Source organism: Nelusetta ayraudi, unplaced genomic scaffold (genome assembly GCF_046127955.1).
Source record: "Nelusetta ayraudi isolate G7.1 ecotype Tasmania unplaced genomic scaffold, CSIRO-AGI_Nayr_v1 ptg000011l, whole genome shotgun sequence".
NCBI classification, from domain to species: domain Eukaryota; kingdom Metazoa; phylum Chordata; class Actinopteri; order Tetraodontiformes; family Monacanthidae; genus Nelusetta; species Nelusetta ayraudi.
The window spans coordinates 4,430,001-4,452,253 of NW_027466061.1; the positions used below are offsets into that span (position 1 = coordinate 4,430,001).

The 22,253-nt window shown below is 46.2% G+C and overlaps 2 protein-coding genes across 3 annotated transcripts in view; one reads left to right on the forward strand and one right to left on the reverse strand.

Moving 5' to 3' along the window:
- Positions 1 to 2,458: 2,458 nt before the first annotated feature.
- eral1 (Era-like 12S mitochondrial rRNA chaperone 1) lies at positions 2,459 to 9,306 on the reverse strand. The gene is made up of 11 exons (XM_076020172.1): positions 9,060 to 9,306; positions 7,482 to 7,640; positions 7,217 to 7,344; positions 7,045 to 7,122; positions 6,921 to 6,967; positions 6,775 to 6,836; positions 6,351 to 6,463; positions 5,733 to 6,038; positions 4,723 to 4,872; positions 4,563 to 4,643; positions 2,459 to 3,834 (listed from the first exon to the last, which is right to left on the reverse strand). Exons 1-11 carry the CDS (start codon positions 9,163 to 9,165, stop codon positions 3,712 to 3,714), a joined length of 1,353 nt encoding a protein of 450 aa, XP_075876287.1. The 5' UTR covers positions 9,166 to 9,306; the 3' UTR covers positions 2,459 to 3,711.
- The window catches only part of fam222ba (family with sequence similarity 222 member Ba), a 42,950-nt gene continuing 24,489 nt past the window's right edge, over positions 3,793 to 22,253 (forward strand). The window contains exon 1 of one of the 2 annotated variants that reach the window (XM_076020165.1): positions 3,793 to 3,903. The gene's annotated coding sequence lies outside the window, so the exon portion shown is untranslated. Of the gene's footprint in view, positions 3,904 to 13,296; positions 13,591 to 22,253 lie in introns of those variants that run through there. The other variant, XM_076020164.1, reaches the window with a different exon arrangement.

A 22,253-nucleotide genomic window follows, 5' to 3' on the forward strand; every position in this document is an offset into this window, starting at 1 on the left:
GCAGGTTAAACTAACTGTGATGAATGGGCCTGACCTTAGAGGAGTGCAGTTTTATGTTAATGAGCTGGTGTTGAAGTAGGTTCATTCATCAGCGCTGCTTAAGAAGTCACAATACTTTAGTGTCGGAGGAAATGGGCCGTGTTGTGAGCATCCTGCAGTGCAAGATCTTCAATTACCATTTAACAAACCTTTAAAATTGAGTTCAGTGGGCAGGAGGTCAATGAAAAGTCTCCCATTGGGTATTTATTATTTTTCCAAAGACGAGCCACTTTTAAAGGATGAGTGCAATCTGTGAGGGATTATAGACAAATTACAGCAGCATACAACCTGATCTCACAGCCTGAGCTATAATTTGATGCTGTGAGTTTGATATGTGGTGTCTATTTGACACATTTAATAAAAAAAACAAAAAAAAACAGACTTCACTTCTCCATATCAGAAAATCTAGCTGAGCGCATGAAAAAAAAAAGTTTAATAAATCAGATGCCATGGCAGCAGCTGACGCATTGTGGTATTAAAATTCCAGCCTGTGAAACCATCACACATAAATCCACAAAAGACGGATGTGAGAGTGAGAGGATTTGGGAGATGGGGAACATTAGATGTCGCCTATTACAGCTCAGCGAGATAAGGCTTTTAATATACGATGAAGGAATTCAGCCGTGCGCTCTGTTAATCACACTGTGAGATGATGAAAGGTCAGAACTCCTGACACAATTCTGCAAAAACTGGTTTGGGCATGAAATGCTGTGCCAGTTTAAAAAGAACCAAAGCAACTATGCTACTAAACAGTTTCAATATTTTTCTAAACAAAGCAATTCTTTATTAAAGCACATAAAAAAACTCTTGAGATTTTTTTCCCCCCAAAAGTGGGCTGGCCAAAAAGGCAGGAAGGAACATTGTGACAACAATAAACACACACATACACAAAACAAAACTGCTTTATGTAATCACAACAAAATGTGTCTGATAAATGTCCAGCCTTTATTTTACAGGCCCTCCATTTCAGGGTGTGGGCTAAAACCCAGTTTGGCTGCTATAGCCCCTTTGTGACATCACCAAAGGGCATTAAACCCATAGTGATACCTTTTACGGATTACTGATCACGCCTCCAGCCAGGTGTCAATTCCAGTCTCTGAGACTAGTTCAATGTACAACATACTATCAAGTCTAACTATACTTCAAGAAGGAAGCTAAAACTGGGCATTTTATTCGGTTAACTGTTCAATTGCTTCTTGACGCACAACTCACATGGTGAACCTGACTTGTGGGCATTACAATTGGGAAGAGAGGGTATTTCAGTGGCTTTGAACGTGGCATGGTCGTTGGTGCCGGACGGGCTGGTCGCAGTATTTAAAAGTGCTCATCAACCATCTCCAGGGGTTACAGAGAATGGACCCCAAAAGAGAAAATATCCAGTGAGCGACAGTTGTGTGGAGGAAAATTTATGTCAAGGGGTCAGAGGTCAGAATGGGCAGACTGGTTGGAGACCATAGAAAGGGAACAGTATCTCAAATGTCAAAGGCATGAATTCACAATAGGTCTGCACACACACACACAAAGATCTAAAAATCAGTAACATATGGAACCTTAGTTGAAAAGGCTGGCTGGCCGATTGTTACCTCAGCCTTTTATTTACAACTGAAATAGCATAAAACATGAAGCGAAGCTACAAAACAGACTGGCTGCATTTGTCTTATAATCATGTCGGCCAGCTGTAATACGGGTGGGGCCAGCCAGGTTAGAGCCTGATAAGCAGAAGCTCACCCTGTGCAGTCTGGTCCACCCAGATGTCATCGCAGTATGCTAATGAGCTGTGGGTAGGTGGGAGGGGGGAGGGGGATCTTTAAAGGGTGGAGGGGCACAGCAGGAGCACACAGGAGTCGGAACCCGTCAACCAGACATGGACGCAACAGGAACAGGTGGAGCAGGGCGTCCACCCGTCACCATAAGGTGAGCGAAGCAGAATGAATCAGGTCCTATTTCTCAGACTGACATTAAAATACTTATTTTTCCTAATGTGTCACATTCACTCACCAATTCTGCCCCGTAAATAATGCAAAAATGTATGTAATGTTCATGCTATTTACCCTCATTTTTCAGGTTAAAAAGGAAGGAAGTGAACTCTCGCTGCTAACACTTGTACCTTGTGCCCTGGACAGGATATCATCTTATACTGTAAGTTTAATAAAGAGACACTACAGTATAGATGATGTACTATCCAGGGTTTCATTCCCTCTCCAACTCCTGGCCTGCTCTGCGCTCACTCCATCCTCCGTGGCCGCACCGCCGCTGGGGGGGGCCGTCTAACCGTTACCATTACTGAGTTTTTAGCAATGGTAAGGGTTATATGGCCCTCGCTCCATGTCATCGGCGCCAGGAGGTGGAGGACCGTCATTGGCTGCGAGGTGTACTAGCTGGATTCTGCTGCCATTTTAAAAATAAAAGCACATGGCTCTGAAACAAACGACTCGACTCTTTTATTTTAGTGAAAAATAACACGTTCGAGAGCGGCGCCGGTGCCTTCTGGGTGTCTTGCTTGCGTGCGAGTGTGAAGGTTGGGATTTTAAAATGTGCTGGCAGATCAGCTGTGATATCTCCGAGCAGCAGTTGGCTTGTCTGGGTGCTGATCTCTGCTGTGCAACCGGCTCGTCTAATCACTGGGAAGCAGCCGTGGCAGGGAGGAGGAAGACGCTTCGGGGGGGACCAAGCCGCTTCTTTGCAAGACGTTCGAGACCGCTCCCACTACTCCCCCCCCCCCCCCCCCCGTCTTCCTCCTCCTCCTCCTCCTCCTCCTCCTCCTCCTCCTCTTCTGCCTCCTCCCCCTCTTGTTGCCCTCGCTTCAGGCCACGGGCTGGGATGCCCCGGATAGAGTAACCGTCGAGTTAACTCGCAAGGCAGAGGGAATGAATCCAATCACCGCTATCCGACCCATTTTAGCACCAGGTTAGTGCTCCATTTTGTCGTCCATTAGGGAGACAATTTAGCCCTCGGGGGGCAGAGTGGGGGCTTTATGAGGGTCAAAAAAGCACAGGGACGGGGGGAGGGGGTCGGGGAAGAAAGCGGCAGGAAAAAATAAAATGCGATAAGCTCGGGGATGGATGGCCGCACTTGAAAGGCCGTGGAGGAGACTAAAGTGATGTGAGGGCAGAGGGAACAAGGGCTAGGATGGTACATCAGGGACATCTGAGTGGACGTGGCTGTGGAGCCGCTGAAACGCCGGCATTGAGCAAAAAGTAGCGAGAGCCAAAGATAAACCGGCAGCCTTTTAACAGCTTGCCAAAAGCTGCTCGGCCCTCGGGTTGAGGTCAAAACATCGGATTTGAGTTTGTCTCATGTTTGCCGACGGAGACTCTGCTGTGTTGAAGCGTATGTGGACTAAGTGCATGTGGTTGATTCTACAGCTGCCGGAAGCTCAATTTATTTAACACAATTATTTTTTAGATTGACCAGTCTTGCATCACAACAACAGCAGCATGTTATAATATTGTCTACATTTATAGATACTAACAGTTTCATATGCAAGTTACAAAGAGAGGATGCTAGAGTTCACAGTTGACATTGTCTTCAGTGTCCGACAGGTGGAGCACCGTCAGGAGGAGCCTCACAGCAGCGTCAGGTCAGACTCAGAAGCTTTAGGTCCTTCTCTGTGGTCGACTCCTCACTCCGTGTCCTCACTCTGGACCTGCCCTCCACCTATGTGCAATCCCTTTAACTCCTCAGCTTGGCTGACAGCTTCAGCTTTACGTCCCTCAGGAAGACTCGGCTCAGGTCCTCGCCTGCCTCGCGGGCGATCCGAGCCACCATCTGACCGGCCGTGCCAATCACCATCCGCTGTTGCGATGACAAAATGCATCAGTCTCCACTTTACGGGAAGAAACGTTACAGTTGGATGTCTGAGAGGTAATATTTCACCCCCAATCTGATGACAGGAACATGAAAAATCTTGGATAATTGTTGTGGCTTTTTGCTGTGATTTGTCATCAAAAAGACTAAACCGAGGATTCAGGCTTTCTATCGGAAACAAAAGAATGGAATATTTATGAGAAGCTGCGTGATTTCTCATTCAGTCATCACTGTGTTCAACATTCTGCACTTATTCCAGAGCTGAATGTGGAAACCTCAGAACTGAGATGGTCTGAATCTCTTCTGGGCTGGAGGTCAGGGGCCTCCAACCATTTCAGAACAGCAAGTGCGGCTTTAAACATTTTTCGGCATCAAATATGCAGGGTTTGAAAAGGCAGATCAAATATTTATGAGCTAAAACACGAGGAGAAAAGAAATCCAAAGGTATGAGCGAACAGCCAAAATTTATGAGAAGCCATTAGAGGCCGCCGGTGTCAAGGAGGGAGGAAAAGGGTTTTCTTTCATCGCTTCCACTAATATTCTATACCTTTTCCCAAAGTTTACACCACCTATGTATTTTTTTCCTGGAGTAGAGTCAGAGGGGGTTGATTGTGCTTGATTCACTTAAGTGCTTGCAATCATAAGCAAAAGTTTATATTAACTACATAAACCAGAAGAAAAAATAAGTGTGTTAATAAAGGCAGCAGAGCTCTTACCATGTGAGTTTCTTTCTTGGCATAGAGCTTTACAGAAATATGGAGCTCACAGTTTTCTTCCTCTTGCCAGTATTCAACACACTGAAAAAAAAGAAAAGAAAAGGACTTAAACAAATTATTTCACCGACGATATCAAGAGTTGCAATGACTTGCTGCTCACCTGTGACATTGAGTATGGCACTTCCTGGGGCAGATACTCCAGCAGCTTCTCTCTGATGATGTTGCTGCAGACGTCTTCAGGACTCTGATCTGTCAGGACCTCACTGTGGTACTGCCATGAGCCTGGTTTAGCTGCAGCCAGGAAGTAGCTCTACGGCAACAATATAAAAACGACTATTATGAAATAATGCAAACGCGAGGCCATATAAAGTAAAAACTGGAGTAAAGCTTATAATACAGAACGTTCATCCAATCATTTTCAGTCTTTGCTTGCTTGCACTCATAGCTGTCCTGACAGGCTGCGTTCAGACTGCAGGCGAATCTGATTCAAATCAGATTCCTTCTCAAATCTGATTTTTAGGGCTGACTGTCCACACTGTTTTTTTTTTTTAACAAGTATCCAAATGGGATGTGGCTCTGTTCAGACTGGGCCACATTATTAACCCATCTAACAGGTTGCTGCAGCAACGACGTCGGAGCGGAGGCGTTGTCCAGTGCAGTGTGTGACGTCACATCATTGCGACAGCGGCACTTGTTGTGAAACTAGCCCTGGAGCTTGGCTTGAATGGAGCTACTGTATCTCCCCACAGACTGATGAGCCAATGGGATTCCTCCTCTATCCAGGGACTGCTGTTTTCTACTTCCTCTGTCTGCTCCATTACGTTACAGCTCTGCACCTGCAATGGCGCCCTCTGGTCTGGCACATTGGGTCATGCATCGCGTAGAGTGACGTCACGGACAGTCACAACCCATCGGTGTGTTTGGAGCTGTTCAGACTGAGACGCATCTGTCCAAATGTGATTTGAAACTACCTCCCGAAGGTGGTTTCAATCCGTCTTGCAAAAATTGGATTTTATGTGATTTGTGACTGTTCAGACTACAAAAGAGGCCATATGGTTTCTATCTGGATGGGCTAAAAATCGGATTTTGGCTGGCAGTCTGAACGCGGCTTCAGTGTACTTCTAAAATTAAACTGTGCAACAGAGTGTCAAACATCAATATGTGCACCACCTTCAGAGTATCAACGTCCTCCTTGTCCACAGATGAGAGCATGAAAACATCTTTAAAGTGAGGCCAGCCCCGCTGGATCCTCAGTGCTTTCAGCTGCTCCCTGCTCAGCGCTGATCCGGCATCAGAGCTGCCGGCGGGCTCAGCCACGTCGTCCTCTGGAAGCAACTCTGAGACCGTGTCTTCCTTCTTTTCAGCCCAAGGAGGCTTAATCACTGGCCTGATCCGCATTCTGTGTCCATTCACCACTCCACAAGTCAGCTCTGCTGTGATATGCAGCAACCTGTCTTTATTGTCAATGCGGTCCACCTTAGAAGACAAGATCATTGGTGAGCACAAAACTCTAATGTTGTCATGATCACTCTCTTTTTTTTTTCTTCCAACTATTACAGTTTGCACAATAAGACATGAACGCTAATCCTATATTATCTGCAAACAGAACTTCTCCTGTACTCCAAAAACCACTAATGATGCTGAAAAAAACTGTCCCACTGTACATTAACCACATCACTTTACACGTATGTAGTCATCATAGCTTTACTTTAAGCTAATATTCCGGGTTTTGGTCTGTGTGAAAGATCCCTTATGATAGGGGAGACATGAAAAATGAATCCAAGTTACCTTATTGAGGACCAGTATTGCAGGGATGTTGGGGTGCTGTGCGAGGCATTTCAGCACCTCAAAATCAAGTCTGTTGCACGTCCACCGGTCAGCTGTATCCACCATCACCACGACTGAAAACAAAGAAAAACAGCCATATGTTAGCTGAGTGGAACAAGAATAAATACTCATGTTACTATCAGTGTAACTATTAAAACATATAACTATCAATGTGTTTAAAAAAGAAGTTGAGTAGGAAACCCCAGCAGACACTTTTGACTTTAAAAACAGCAAAACAAAGGACTCTCTACCTAAATAGCATGATAACTTTGCTCAAAAACGTATTTAAAACATTAAAGCTAACTGTTTTTGGGTGCCTGTTGTTTTTGACATTCAGACGTTAAAAGAAATATAGACTGCATGCGCTGATTGATATAAATCATACTTAGATCAGCTTCTTTGACTGTGTTCCATGGGTCCACAAGCAAGGACTTTTCCAGTTGGTGCCTGTGGACACAGAACCAACACAGAAATTAGTAAAACTTATTATAGAAGACAGACTGTCAATAAAAATGCAATAAAAGAACACACCTTCTAACTTTTGATAGGGTGGTGAGTCCAGGAGTATCCAAAATAACCTAGAAAAATACCAGTGCTGTGACCTTTGGCTATTCAAGTGCAGAATTGATTCACACCAAAACAAATGCATGCTTACAATCTGTGTGTCATCATCGGTGAGGACCCCTAAGGCACGGGTCCGTGTGGTGTGTACTTTTTTGGAAACGGCAAAAACCTGTGAGAAAAGAAAAATCATTCTTATGATAACATCCTTCATGCTTGGACTGATTTGTTTTGATATGCAGGCTTGAGCAACAGGCAACTGAGACCTTTCTGCCCAGAAGCTGGTTGGATAATGTGGACTTTCCGGCATTAGGGGGGCCAATTATAGCGACTTTCAAGGCCTTGGAGCCGTCAGGCTGATCCGGATCCTTCAGTAATAAAGATAAATGTTCGCCTGACAACACACAAACGGAGTGGGTCATTAGACAGGTAGGAGAGGGACTTACATCAGCAGTAAAATAATGAACAAGGAGGACAGATGCTGTTGCATTGACGTGTTCGGGGATGTAAATGAGGCGGTTGTGCGATTACCCCTGTCTGGTGGAACCCAGGCGGAGGAGAGACACAAACTGCTGTCTGCCTCTGCAGCTCTGCCCTTCCTGAGTCTGTCGAGAAACGCCTCCGATGTAATAAGACAGGCAGGAGTGAAGAAAACCCCACTCGTGCCTCCTCCTCTGCAGGCAAGATTTCCTGTTCACACAACACAAACACATCTTTGTCACGTTGCTGAGAGCTGTTCTGCAGTTAGTCAACAAATTGTGCTTACTGCTGATATTTGATAAGATTATGATGTATATTTTTAGCACGTCCTCCTCACAAGCTAATTCCATCCATCAATCCATTTTAATACTCCCTTCTTCCTGAACTCGGGGGGGGGGGTCTGTGCACGGGTCTGCTGGAGCCTAACCCAGCTGTCATAGGGTGAAGGCAGGGTGACACCCTGGACAAGTTGCCAGTTCATTGCAGGGCCACAGACAAAGAAATATTCCCACTCACTCACTCACTCACACACCTACGGACAATTTAGAGTTCCCAATTCACCTCACATGCATGTTTTTGGAGTGTGGGAGGAAGCCGGAGAACCCAGAGGAGAACCCACGCAGACACAGTGAGCACATGCAAACTCTCCACAGAAAGGCCCCAGGCCCAGAATCAAACCCACAACCTTATTGCTCTGAGGCGGCAGTGCTAACCATTGCACCAGGATTATGCAACCCGAAACAAAAGAAGGTTGTGGGTTCCAATCTCGGGCCCTTCCTATGTGGAGTCTGCATGTTCTCCCTGTGTCTGCGTGGGTTCTCTTCGGGTTCTCCGGCTGTGTTCTCCACAGTGGGACCCTGCCTTTGCCCCCATGACAGCCGGGATAGGCTCCACACAGTCAGGTAGGAAGCATTAAAACACTTTACACTGATGACAAATCCTGCCGACAACATTCAGACTTTTAATTAAACACAGTACAACTGATATGTAGTAGATTGTTGTTGTTTAAAATGAGATCTGGGTAGTGTAAAGTGTATACAAATTCATCGATGCATTGCCTTGTCGAATTGTCACATCCTAAAGTAAAAGTGTTGTTTTTTAGTTCATAAGGGATACGTTAAACATGAGAGCTCGGTGTCTCAGCGGTATGTTCAGAAAGCCAGACAAATCATGAGTCATCCTGACCACATCCTCAGTCACTCAGTCAGGAGTTCTGTCTGACGCCCTCAGGGCGGCGTTATCTTGCCCCTCTCCTTCCCCCAAGGAGGACTAACAGATTTACAAACTCTTTTATTCCCTCAGCCATTAAACTTCTGAATGCTGAGACAGATCAATGACGAACATAGGCCAGGCATTGTGACCCGAGAGCCTTATTGTGTATCTATTGTATATGTATTTATTCTATTATCTAATTATTTGATGCTAGCGCTGATTGTCCTTGCCAACCTGTGGTACTGAAAGAAAGAGTTGATGTTGTTTGTTATCTTGTGCCCTTTTTGTTGTACTTGGGACTTGAGGCGGTAAACTGAATTGCCCTTCGGGAATCAATAAAGTTGTTTGGATTGAATTGAACGTTCGCATGCTGGCAGTAAGTACATCGTGTTGGAGAGGCGGCGGCTGCTGGCTGACCTGCTGAGGGAAACCGTGACGCACTTTCCTGCCGAGCAGAGGCGACGAGCCGTCCGGAGAGGCGGCAGGAGTCTCGAACAAACCGGGCGCACACCCTGAGAGCCATCGGGCTTCGATGTGCGTCGCTGCTGTTCGTCAGTTGGGTCGCCTATACGGAGAGTTTGACAGGTGAGGCGCTTGTTTACGTTCACGTTCACCCTCTGTGTGCCGCCATGCTTGTCCTCGTCAACGAGACACCACTTCCGCTTTCAAGAGCGCCTCGACGTTGGCTTCGTTACGAGCTACATCGCCCCCTAACGACCAAAGTCTTTTTCTTTTTTATTTATTCCAAGGCGTGTAGTCTGCTACGTTCGTGAAAAATTGTCGTTTTCAAAGCTTTTAAAGCGATCGGATCTTGATCACCCACCCGTGGTTGCAGCGGTCTGTCATCTTTAAATCCGTCTTTGAAAAAGATTTAGTTGAGTCATTTAGACTCCCACTCAATAAAGTCTGTGTCAGCAGAATGATCTGCAGTTTCTGGAACAAGAATGACATATTCAGTACTTAGCGACCACAAATCACAAGGAGCAGGTTTCCAGGGGCAGGAGAGCATATGAAACTGAGGTTGGTTCGTTCAAAGGAAATGCACTGACTGCAGACAGGAAATTATTCATGTGGTCCCCTGACTGTGTTTACATGTACATGCTGTATGTAAGATTACAAAAAAAGCCATGTATAATATTACAGCAAACCATCCGGAAACCCCCCGGAGAATTTCTTCAGGATCCACCTGTCTGCAGGATATTCAGAGGCTAAGATCAGCCTGTGGCAATTTTAAATCAGCTCATCACCATGCACAAACACATCTGCCGACTGGAACACATGGCAGTTTAAAATGGAGGCCGGTGCTCAAAATGATCCGTTGGTGCGGGTAATATTCCATATATTGCTTTGTGAGGAATGGCAAGCCCGTAACCACAAATCAGATTGTGCTGATGCGCAGACCTTTTCTACTCCTCTTGTCCCTCGACTACACAGAGCTCATCCCCCAGGGTGCTTGCTGCACAGTTGGGACAGTGTTATTAAGCATTGTATTGAGCCTCCATGCCAACCTTAGGAAAAAAAAGCTCCACCGCCTTCACACGCGGTGACTCCTCTCATTCGCAATGATAAGCTGATAGATCAAATTGATATCCATGAACCGTGTAAGGTTAATCATCAGGCTTAAAGGACAAAGTTTGCATATTGAGCGATTACTGTAGCATGTTGTTTTCATTTTGCACAGCAGAGCAGATGTCTCCCTGTAGTCCATCAAACCATGCCGGCTGTTTGTTAGTCCTCCAGGACTTGCTCAGGGCGGAACAAACACCTCCACTGGGGAGGATGATGAAGGATATCAGGTAGCTCACAATCTGTCATCATCTAACTCTAAAAGCTCAGCAGCAATGGAAGGGCAACAAAAATGGAGCTTTTAGCAGACACTCACTGCTGAGTTCCAATTGAACCAGAACCCAAAAGGATATTTGAGGATCAGTAATGTTTGAACTTTCTATCTGCCTGCACCCCCCCCCTCTCTCTTTCTCCCTCTCTCTCTCTCTCCCTCTCTCACTCCCTCTCTCACATACACAATTGCATTCCCTCTCCCCCTCTCAAATTCATTCAAGGCCTTTTCTCCCTCTGGGCTTTCCTCACATGGCCATTTCACGTGGGAGTGTATCAGAGTTCTTTCTATGACTGCATTAACTTTGGCCTTCAAAAAGAACTCTCTCTCTCTCTAAAAAAAGACAAAAAGGCTTTGCCTGCAGACCATTTAATCATAAGCTGTAGCCCACTTTGCCACTCAAAGTGCACTTGCCAATGAGATTCAGCATGTGACGGACCCCCCCACCCCCAAACCCTCACTGCATCTCAGCGTGCTGTTGATTCCAAATCATTCTTACTTTCTGTAATTTAAAGGGATTCTATATTGTCAATAGATCACCAGAAAGACATCCGTGAAATGCCAAACCAGGTGGTGTCAAACTGTTTGTCTGCAAGATCCAGCTTTACTTTGCACACCTCCCTCGTTGATTTTGCTAATACCACCAGCTGGAATTAAGCATGCAATAACTGCCGTCTACTGCACTAATAGGGAGGGATCTGGCTGCTCTTGAGGAATAACAAAGTTCATGGAATAATAAGCAGGAGGCATGGGGCACGTCAACAGGGAGCAGAGGTGGGGAAAACAATGTGTCAGTGCGTCAGAGCATCCATCACTCCATCACCGCTGATTGCAGCGAGAGGCGCACTGCTGCACAGCTGGCTGATTGTCTGTGGAGCAGCCGCTCCAGAACTTCTCCATGCTGAGGGCGGTGACACACATAATCTTTTTTTGTGCAGGCTCCCATGGATTAATGAATAGATGGATGAATTTCTGAAAGAGCAGTGAGGTTTAACTGTCAGGTCTTGTGCCCTGAAGGTGCCCTGGAGGCCCCTGGGTTCAGCAATCACTGCTCCATATGTCCCGTCGCAGACTGAGGTAATTTAGCTCCGCAACTACCCATATAGGTCGCACTGGTGCACTGATTGTGCAGGCGCTCTGTCACAGTGGGGGAGATAAAGGGAGGGAAAAAAAACTTTTATTCATTCCAGACTTGCAATCGATGTGACTTGTCTGTGAAGTGGATCAATAATGCCTCTCTTTGAAAATCATCAGTCATGTCAGTGGTGAATTTAAAAAGCGTAATTAGGAACAGCGTTCTTAAACATCCTGTATTGATGTCTTCTTTGGTATGGAGAAAGACGCCATTCTGCATCATTAACTTTGTATTATTGCTTGATGGAGCCTGCCGCTGCTACTTCCCCACCTGCTGAACTCAGAGCGCTATGTGTGATTGGGCTTTCAGACCAAATTCTCCCCTCTTTCACTTGCTGATGCGGGAAGTGAAGCTTGTAGACCAAAATTGGCTGGAGCATTATAATAAGCCTGGTCCGTACTGGAGCCGCAGGCGTAGCAGTAACCTTCTCAATCAGAATGGTTTGTGGAGCTGAGAATGAGTAATTGTGTCTCTAATCATTGTATCTGATTACTTGTGTGCAGGCTCCGACCTGACATGACACTGAGCAAATATTTTCCAGCATTCCCATAACTTGCCAGAATTCTCTGTGTTGTCCATTTGTCTCCACCCGGTAATAAAACGACATCAATATTGTTCAGAGGGCAGGTGGGCATTCGTAATAGAGTAATTTATTTTCGTTGTCACAGAAATATAAGTCTTTGATTAGAGAGACACACACCCAGGCTGCAGAAATTGAACTTTTCATCAAATCACAAAGCATGTGACACTATTGACCACAAGCTCTTCTTTGTACGGGTTTTCTCCCCTAAGAATAGAAGCTGTAATATGATATGTGAAAAAACATGACTTTTAAAGGTCCAGTGTTTACATTTTTTTTAAGGAACCCCACTATTCAAGGAAGACCGTCTGACGGCGTGTTTTGTATTTGGGCTACTATCTGGTGGGCTTCCTTAACAAATGGTGGCACAAGATGGCAGCTATAGGAGCAAGACCTTTGCTCTATGTATATTCTTAAATATAGAAGAACCGTTCGAAGGGTAGGAAAACCAAATTCATTTTATTGTATTGCAAGTATACACTTATATTAATGCATTTATGGGCAGTATGTTAAGCTTTTACCAATATAGAAATCATAAATCAAGTTAATTTTACACACTGGACCTGGAAATATGCCGGTATAGTAATGATGCTTAGCATAAGATTTTACTTTTTTTTCTCCATTGCACCAAATTAGTGCAAAGAGTACATTTGCAATTCAAAATCACCAATAACATGTGTTTTTCATTTTCACCACATGGCTGCTCAAGAGTGGAATTGTTTTATGTACTTCATCATGGGATAGACCTCCCTCTAGGAACCGCATCCCTCCATTTGTTGTTGTTCAGTGGCAATATATCTGACGTATACAATACTTGCAATATATACATGTACAATTTTGTTTAAGTATATTTACATTTCAGTACTCTATAACTATAAAAAGCTGTTGTCTCTCTTCTGTGGTAATTTGAGTTATTTAAAATGTAGTCGTTTGAAAGGAATTAAAAAAAATCCCACTCAATACCAGACATTCATGTTTTCTCTTGAATTCTATTATCGTTAGGAAATACTTCCTTTACACTGTAACAAAGACAGTACTTTACTAACTAGTTTCGCACCAATATTTTATATTGCAATGCATTTCTACATGCATCAGTCTACACATCCTACGACAGAACAGTTAGCAATTATTTTAATCAGTTTAGCACTTCACTTCACCAAAAACGTGAGTGTGCGTCCGTCCAATCGCCTTTCACGCTGACTGTCTCTTTAAACCACTCCGCCGTACTGCGCAGCGCACGGCGAAGCCTCGAACTGATAGTGCGCATGCGCCGGAAGTTGCTGCCGCAGACAGCAGCAGCAGCAGCGATTCGGCAACGCAGGGCAACGGGAGAAAATCTGTCCATTTTAAACCATGGCGACGTACTAATGATGCCTTTCGCCGAGGTGAACGGAGGGTAAGTAGTCGTGTTATAACGAGATGTCTGCCGCCGCATGGTGTGTGACATCACATTACATTGTGGCAAAGATATCGGGGAAGCTTGACGAGGCAACAATGGGACTGTGTATGTGTGTTTGAGGCTGACTGGCTAGGTTAGCTAGCCTGGAGCCTGGCCAGTCAGATGGCACAGACTAACTGGCAGCATACACCTTTTAACATCCTGTGCTGCTAATGATTGTCTGTTGAGCTGATAAAAATATACCGTGCGGCTCGCTTCTTTCCGCCGTAAGGTACTGTGGAATGAATTGAGGCATACAATCTGAAGTACAGCTGGTGTTAACTGGATGGAACCAGGTTTTGTGTTGTTTTACCGGTGGCTAATTGCTTTTCTAGCGAAATGAAAACAGCCACATTCGGATTAGGTGAAGTTATCATTGTCTTTGAATAATATCCTAATTATTCATAATAGTCGTAAATTGTATTGTCATGCTAAAAATATAGTTCTGAGCCACATCTGAAGGGAGAAATAGTTCCTCCCCTGGAGCCACCCGAGCCAGGAAGTTGAACATCTTTATTCCATTTCACACGTTCAACGTATGATTAATTTCACAACATCCAATAATCTGGCATTCAAATCCCGATTCGCTCGGCCGTGTGGTGTCGACGGGTGTTTTTCAACGAGCAGTGAGTGGACAGATGTTGCACCCGCTCCCTCGCTCCGGTGCGCGTCTTGCAAATGGCACCTCTATATGAGACGCCGGCGGAGCAAAGTGTTTCCACCTGCGAAGGCAAAGTGTTAAAGGTGATAACAAAAGGTTGACGTCACCGGGCTCGTCCTGATCCTGCCGCACAACCTCGACCGCTGATGAAGAGGTGGCGGCGGAGGAGGAGGAGGAGTGCAGGAGTTTTTCCGAGGAGCAGCAGAAGAGCAGCTTTGTTTTTGCCACATCGCCTAATGGTTGGTGTCTGGGAGGGAGGAAGACGGTCTATCTCTGATCACATTTGGGCTTTCTTAAGGGCACACTTCACTAATGGGGTCTTATCGATGCCTGTCCCTCCTCCTCTTCCTCCACGTCTGATCTCTCTGTTTTTTTTTTTTTGTTTGTTTTGTTTTTTGAACGGCGGAATGTTAATGTCTCCACAACCAGTCCGCGTTGTGTTTGGAAGCCGCTTTTATGACCCCAGTCGATCTATAACGTCGTGGAGCCCGACGGATACGATGAAAGAAGCGACGCTATCTGTATTATGGAAGTGATTTGGTTTGGCCCTGCGCATGGTAAGATGACAAAGCGATGACATTTCGACATATTAAAGCAGCAATTGCGCTCAAACGGTCCTACTTTTTTTTTTCTCTCTTTCTAAATTAGAATCCATCCTCCTCCCTCCTCCTACTGCAAATTTAGTGTGACTGTTTGCTCTAAGGGAGGATATATTGAGCACTGCCCGGGGCTCGCTCCAACATAAGCCTGGCAGTACTTGCGCAAAAGTGCAGTTTATTTATTTATTTATTTATTTTTTTGCAATGTAGCTTCCTTCCCCTACATTTTCCCAAAGAGCAGATAATTAAATTTCAGACATTGTTGTCTAGGAAACTCAGGCCCCTCGACTCTCAGCAATTATGTGTAGAAGGCGCCCTTTTTTCTTGCATCAGGGCGCTATGTTTCCCAGCACAATGAAGATTAATTAGGTCTCGGAGACAAATGACTGTAAGGCCTCTCCCCATCTGTAAAAAGCTGTTTGCCTCTATTGACGGCTATCCGATAGATACCTGGAGGAAAGTGGCTGCAACGCCCTGGAGGGGCAGCGTCAGAGGCCAGCAACATAATAGTTAAGGGGTTAAAAGCTTAATTCTTCAGCTGTTTCTCCCCTCAGAGACACATTTTGTATTCATATTTACCCTGCCAATATTGGTTCTTTTTTTTTTATTGTTGGCTAATTTGTTAAGAGATATGATAATGGGTTCAGACCTTGTCAGACCCAAACTGACGTCTTTATTTTTCATCTTTTCTGCTTCTTCTGCCGCTGATTTCAATTTTTAGTATTCTAACCAGCGAACTGAGCAACAAACCCATTCAGTTGACATTCATTTTGCTTTTTTCAAATTCACTGAAATAATTAGCCGAGTTTCAAGATGAAAACTCCCCATTTCTGTCAGCCTAAAAAATAGTCCTTAATCATGGCAGCTTCAAATGATTTTCCTCTTTGGTGCACCGGCTGCAGCGGAGCCTGAATGTCAGATACTAGTCTAGTTCATTAGTTTGTGTCATGCTGGTCAGCAGTGCAGAAAATGACGGTGTTGAAATGCCACTTAAATGCTCGTGTTAAGCAGCCATGCTCTGCGTGGCTTTGCAGCGCGTCTCTCCTGCTTTTCCCATGAGTCATGGGCTGACTGTTTGACCTGTCACCACAAAGCCCTGAGCCTTTGCTGAGGGCAAACTGACAGGAAAGCAAGTTTACATTGTTTGTTGTTTTTTTCAGCCGAGCGCTGACAACTGCATTTGACGGTATTTATTTACAGTGTGGGTAGAGGAGGGTAATTTCCTCCAAAGTGCTTTGCCTCCCGGTCCATTGTTGCCCGCGGACGAGATTAAACTATTAAAACTAACAGAAAGCTGCGACCGCAACACGCCCACGTCTATAAGCAGAGGTGATTGAAGGCTTAAAGGAGCGTGTTGAGAAGGGTTTGATTGTGATAGTCACAGCCCTTCATTATTCCAGGTACCAACCTCCCTGTATCAAACGTCCTGTTGTGAGCAGACAACAAAGCAGATGTCGGCCGGTGAGTGGGCACCTTACACTGGATCCAGGATGTTTTGTGTTGCACAAAGTTCTCCACGTGACAGCCAAACAATCTGATTTCCAACATTAGGTCCGTCTCAGATAGCCGTAATAAGAGGATAACATCAAAGCTCTGCTTTATTTCTTCCAGACTTCAGAGCGGGGACTATGAATAACAGATCACAAGGTACAAAGACTGAAATAGAGAAGTTGAGGAGCTTTTATGTTTCGGCTGTTGTTAGGATTCACAGGGAGCTCATTAAAATACATTGATTAGCAACAGTCCCGATTCTGTGATTGTTGTCTGTGAAATGGCTCGGCTAACTAGCATATTTTTCATGCAATGACTTTTTTTTTTCTTCCCTCTCTCCCCGTGCTGGAATGAGCCACTTGGCTGGTGCTCACTTTGGTTTATTCAAAGCCAGTCATTTGATGAGGCATTTTCGAGACACTACTTGAATTGGAAATGTGTAACCGTGCGCTCTTCCCAAAGCAATACATTTGTCCCTTTCATTTGCTGGCAGGGGTCTGTCTCCATTAGATCTCTTGCAGGTGTTGCCTGAATTTTCTGCGTGGTGCAGATATCCCCCTTCCCTCCGCCTCCTCTTCCGCCGGTGCTTTCAGATGAGCATCATTTGTTAGAATATCATCCATTTGCTAAATGAGGCTGCCCTCCCTCTGCCTTGGACGGCAGGGCAGGTAGCGATGATCTGCCAGCCGGTTCCACCTTTCATTCCTCCAGTCACCGGGGCAGCTGTCGGCCCACATTCTCCCACTTAGCCACCCACCACTCGGAGAGGCTCTCCGCGAGGCCACCCAGTGTCTTCGCCGTCGTATTAGTCGGCTCTGAGACACAGAGCAGATGTTTGGTAGCCTTTGTGCTCGCTGGCAAAGTGAGGAAACCCAGTGCGAGGGTCAGACGCAGGTCAGGCTCGGAGAAAAAGACCTGCGCTCACATGATGCACCCATATCTGGCGTTGAGGACACCACTGGCAACTTTGGGATACCTCTGACATCAGGGGAATGACTTGCAGGGCTCGGGGTGTGGGTCAGCTGTTCCATGGTATTTAGTGCTTTTCACAGGAGTTGTTTAATTCAGTGCCAAAAGACTTGTGGGCGCTCGACCCGATTGAAACACACACTTTCGGTCTTTGTTTGCGCCAATTTTTTTTGTCCTCCTTTCTTTGCGTAGATGTGCATGATAGCCAGAAGGTCCAATTAGACCACTGATTCTGCAGGTCGCTTTTGCGTAATCAGCAAACCTGAGGCCTTAAGTCAGGGAGTGCTGCAACCTGAAGTCACACACACACACACTCGCACACTAAAAAGGGGCTTTCTGAAATTGTTTTGTCTTCAGTTTGAGGACAATCTGGGAACAATCTAAGCCTCCCGGTGACATTCCCAGAAAAAATAGCAGCAGGGAGCGAGAGTGAAGGGGGGGGCAAGGCTAGGTTTAGGACAGCATCTGTCTGATCAGGCTTGTCGGAGGCACTGGAGACAACGGGGTTGTTTATCCTCCTCCATCTCGCCGAAGAGCAGACACATGCTCTTATCTGTTTATGGTGGAAGATAAGGCCGTCTCAACCAGATCGCCGACCCTCCCTTGACATTCTCCACCCCCAGCATCAGAGCCCTGTGTAATAAGAGGTTGCCAGGCAAGTCCCGCATCACTCTTAAGTAATCCCAGTGGATGCAGCGTCATTAGCATGTCTGCAGTTATTGCCGCAGTTTTTCCAACGTCCGTGCCAACTGTGCATATCGGGGCCTCATTAGGCCCAAGTGGAGCGGCTCAGACTCTGACCTGGTCCGCGGGGTCAGAGAGAATGTCACAACAAAGCGGCGGTAAAGCTGGAGGGGATATCAAGTGGAGGGTTTAGAAAGGAGAGCGAGCTCAAAGTGTCATAGTTGGCGCAGACATTAGATAAGGCTAAGCTACCAGAGGATTATAGTGGGAGGAGATGTGAAATGCTGTCGGCTAATTGGACTTTATTTTTAATATTTCAGAGGGTTCATTAGAGACTAAAGTGGTGAAGGATTTCAGCCGCGGCTGTGGCTGAAGTGTCTTTCTGGGACAAGCCTCACATCCTGAGCAATAGCCGATGGTTTGCTGAGGTCATTCATTCATTCCTGGGAATGGCGCTGCGTTGTTATGGCAGGTATTTCCTTTTATTAAACGCTGCCGTTTCGCAAATTGTGCTTATCTGTAAGCCCTTAATCCACAGAGCAATATGAGTACTGTGGAAACTGGAAGAAAACAAGTATAAAATGAAAACTGTATATTTTGATCTGTCAGATAATAATGCATATATATGTATATCTGTATAAATATGGAGGGATTTGTTAACGTTAAGGATAAAGTTTAGAGCTGAACACAGTTATCTTCTCCAAAATGACACAGCCAGAGCTCGGAGGCTGACCCTGGGTGCCGGGGAGGAACGGAGGCTGCTGCAGACATGAGCGGTCGGTGGCCCCGGCACTTTGCCATGACCCTCCTCACTTTATCAGTTGCACCGCTTCTCCAGGCCTCAGTGTGTGGGTGTTTTCTTCTCCTTCTTCTTTTTTTTCCCTCTTCCTCCCTCCCCTGCGTGCATGCAGTGCGCTGGAGATGGACCGACGCTCAGAATGGCTCTCTTTATAACCTCCTCACCCTCTGGTGCCTGTTTGCAGCCATTGTTGGCCGCAGTGAATGGTATCTCCGTGCCTTGAAAAGTAACCAGATGACATTCTTCCTGTTGTTCAAAAGGGCCCGGGGTTGTGTTGTGAAAGGCGGCTGAAAGGATAGGCTAAGACTGTGACCTTCAGAGGCTAATCTCTGGCATGTCATTCAGTGCCCCCATGAAACAAATGCAGACCTTTCTGCCTGATAGCAAAGCACCAAGTCAAACACGGCTCCAGTTCCTCGTTCACTTTTCAGTAGTTGCACTCCAAAAAACAGGCAAGACAGGTTTTCTTTTTTGTCTTTTTTTTTTCTTCTAAACTTAAAGCATCACTATAATGGAGCCAGTGGGTGTTTGGGAGCAACACAACCGAATCTTTATTCCAGATGAGCTGCGTGTCTGACACCTACATTGTCCAAACAGTCTCTCCAGCTGGTGACTGAGCCCTCTGTACACACACACACACACACACACACACACACACACACACACAGACGGTCCGCGGCATCAGCAGCCCCTCCGTGCCGCATACCGCCACCGCCGCGAAAGCACCGAGGAGGAGGCTGAAAATGCACTTAGTGGGATCGTAAACATCGGCGAAGGCTCTCGAACCAGCTTACGTTGTTTATGTTTCCTCCTCCCTGGCGTATTTTGCTGTCTTCAACTGGCTGCGTTTCCTGGAATGTGCAGAGATGCAGTTGTCGCTCACCTTGGGGGGTGGGGGGGGTGGTTGTTGCCTGTAATCACAGTTCGTAGTGCAACTCTGTAGTTGGACTCAGCTGAGTGGCATTTGGACTAGAGGCCCTTTATTCTCCTAAACTAAGAGGTTCACCCCTGACCTGAGAGTGTAGGTCACTTTGAGCGAGCTGATCCTTTCTTTCTTTCTCTCATCTGAAGCGATTTAAAACTTTCCTTTTCAAACTTTAGCCAGCGCCTCCGAGAATTAAAGACGTGCCGCCCGTACGCTGCTATTCACCGTCGCCTCACACAGGTTCTCTTTTTCCAAAAATCGAACCCTGAAACAGCCCTTGGCTAAATCCTCCTCGTCTGGGCTGAGAACTAAGTCTTAACTATTAATGTGTTCAAGGGGATTTTCTTTTCAGCATATTAGAGCAGTCTGTACAGGCACTGTGCTGTCTTTGTGCTTGTCTAAATGATCTCCGACAGCAAGCCTTTTAGTCGGGAACGGAATTTTCTCTTTGCCGCCCCGTCAATGGGCCCTCTTGCTTCCTAGTGTTCGCAGCGCGCCACCTGTACGGGGTTAGGATTGGGGTCAGACCTCTTGCGGTAGTCTGTTGTCTGGGGGCCTCCCCTTCTTTTTAGGGAGCCGACTGTGTCCTGGACTGACGTGGCAAAGAAAAGCTGTCGGGTTTTTAAGGCTTCCTTTGTCGGGCATCTCTCAGCGGTAAATGATTGACACATCTTCCTGCCGCTCTCCCCCTTTTGTTTGCTCCCGTTGAGTTTCAAAAAGGAAGCAAAAAAAAAGAAATTGTCCATTACTTGTGCGCACTTCAAAAAAAAAAAAAAAAAAATAGACTAGGTTGTTTAAAAATAAAGCGTTGAAATGGAAAACACGTCAACTTCACTCTGTCGAGCCTGCGTGTCACCAGAAATTGACATCCGTTTGAAAAGATCTGCAGCAGGATGGAAAAGGTTTCAGATTCTTTGGCGGTGGGGGTCCCCCTGACATCTCTCCCTGTATACATCTTAACGGACTGTGTACATATAAACACAGACTCCCAGACTCAAAACAAAGAGACGGATTATCATTAGCGTGGATTTTAATGGCGCATTGCTGATGGGAAGCTCGCCGCTGTGAGATATGGTTCATTTAGTCTACTCTCGAGCGCCATTGTAGCCGTGTCCTGCGCTGTTTAGCAGGGCTGGCGGCCCTGACAGATTGCCATCCCGATGGGGTGATTTACCCAGGCAGCGCTCGCTACGCCACTGACACCATCATTAGGCTTTGATCAGCTGCAGCCTGCAAAGAGAAAGAAGAGAGACTAATATTCTTGATCTAATTACTAGCAGACATTTCAGGCCGTGTAATGTGTGATTTAACCTCTTGTCAGAGGCTATAAAAGGAAGCTGGGTTAATCTTCCCGGCAACCTCTTTTCCACACAGGGGAGAGTGCCTTTTAAATTTCCCTTTTTTTTTTTTTTTTTTACCCCCATCATAAAGTTGGTTAAAAAAAAAAAGGAAAGAAAGCATGCCAGTGCAGTATGTTAACACACCATGGCCGACTTTGTATTTGAAATCTCCCAAGGCGAGAGTTCCATGACCTTTGAATGTTTGCAACAGCTGGTCTGCAGGAACTCGTGTTGTGCCGAGTGCATTTGGAGAATAGCAAGTGGAAGAAGAAAGACGTCTTTTCTCGCTGCTTCGGCTGGGATTCCTCCAAGACCACTGCGTTGTGGCCCCCCCCCCCCCCCCACTTCCCTCCCCGCCCTCCTTTACTCTCTCTTCCTCTCCTGTTCCTTTTGTCTCTCCATCACCACCCACACACTGCAGCGAGATGAGTGCAGGGGCCTTGATTGGACAAATAGATAGTAAGTGGAGTCGAGGGGTTTGGGCTAATCAGTCAAACGTAGTTAAACAATTCTTTGGACGCGGAGGGATTAGCCCTGCCTGCGTTGAGCTCATCAGATCCCATTCTGCCCAGTGGCCGGCTGGGCTCTTAGGGCCAAGGGCCACGGCCTCTCCGGCTCCATGGAGAACCACACACGCACCCCTCAGCATGCTCCATTGCCTCTGAATGCCCCGCCACTCTCCACTCCCTTTGTTACCCGGCACAATTGGAATGATGGATTAGCAAATTAAATGCAGACCTTTCTATTCATGCTCATCCTTCCTCGTCCTCGTTCCCCCGGATCAATCGCAGAACCTACTCCACAGCGGTAGGCCGGGTCGGCCGCTGATTCTCTCTCAGCGGCGTCCTGGAGGTCTGTTAACGGAGGGTAAATTAGCTGCACTTTCCCACCATAAAGCCTCTCGGTATCTTGTTTTTACAGGATCGGCTTCCCGTACTTTTTCTTTCCATTTTTATTCGGGCCGGGCGATCACACTGATAGGAAGCGGCGTTGATGCGATGACGTGTTGGCAGCCACAGTGCACAGCTGCAGCCGGGCCAAGGCTCTGCTCGAAAGGCTGCCTCTGTAAGAGGAGCAGCCGTCATAAAATTCACCTGCCTGGCGAGGTCCCCCACGTCCCTTTCAAATAAATGATGATCCACTTCCTCACACC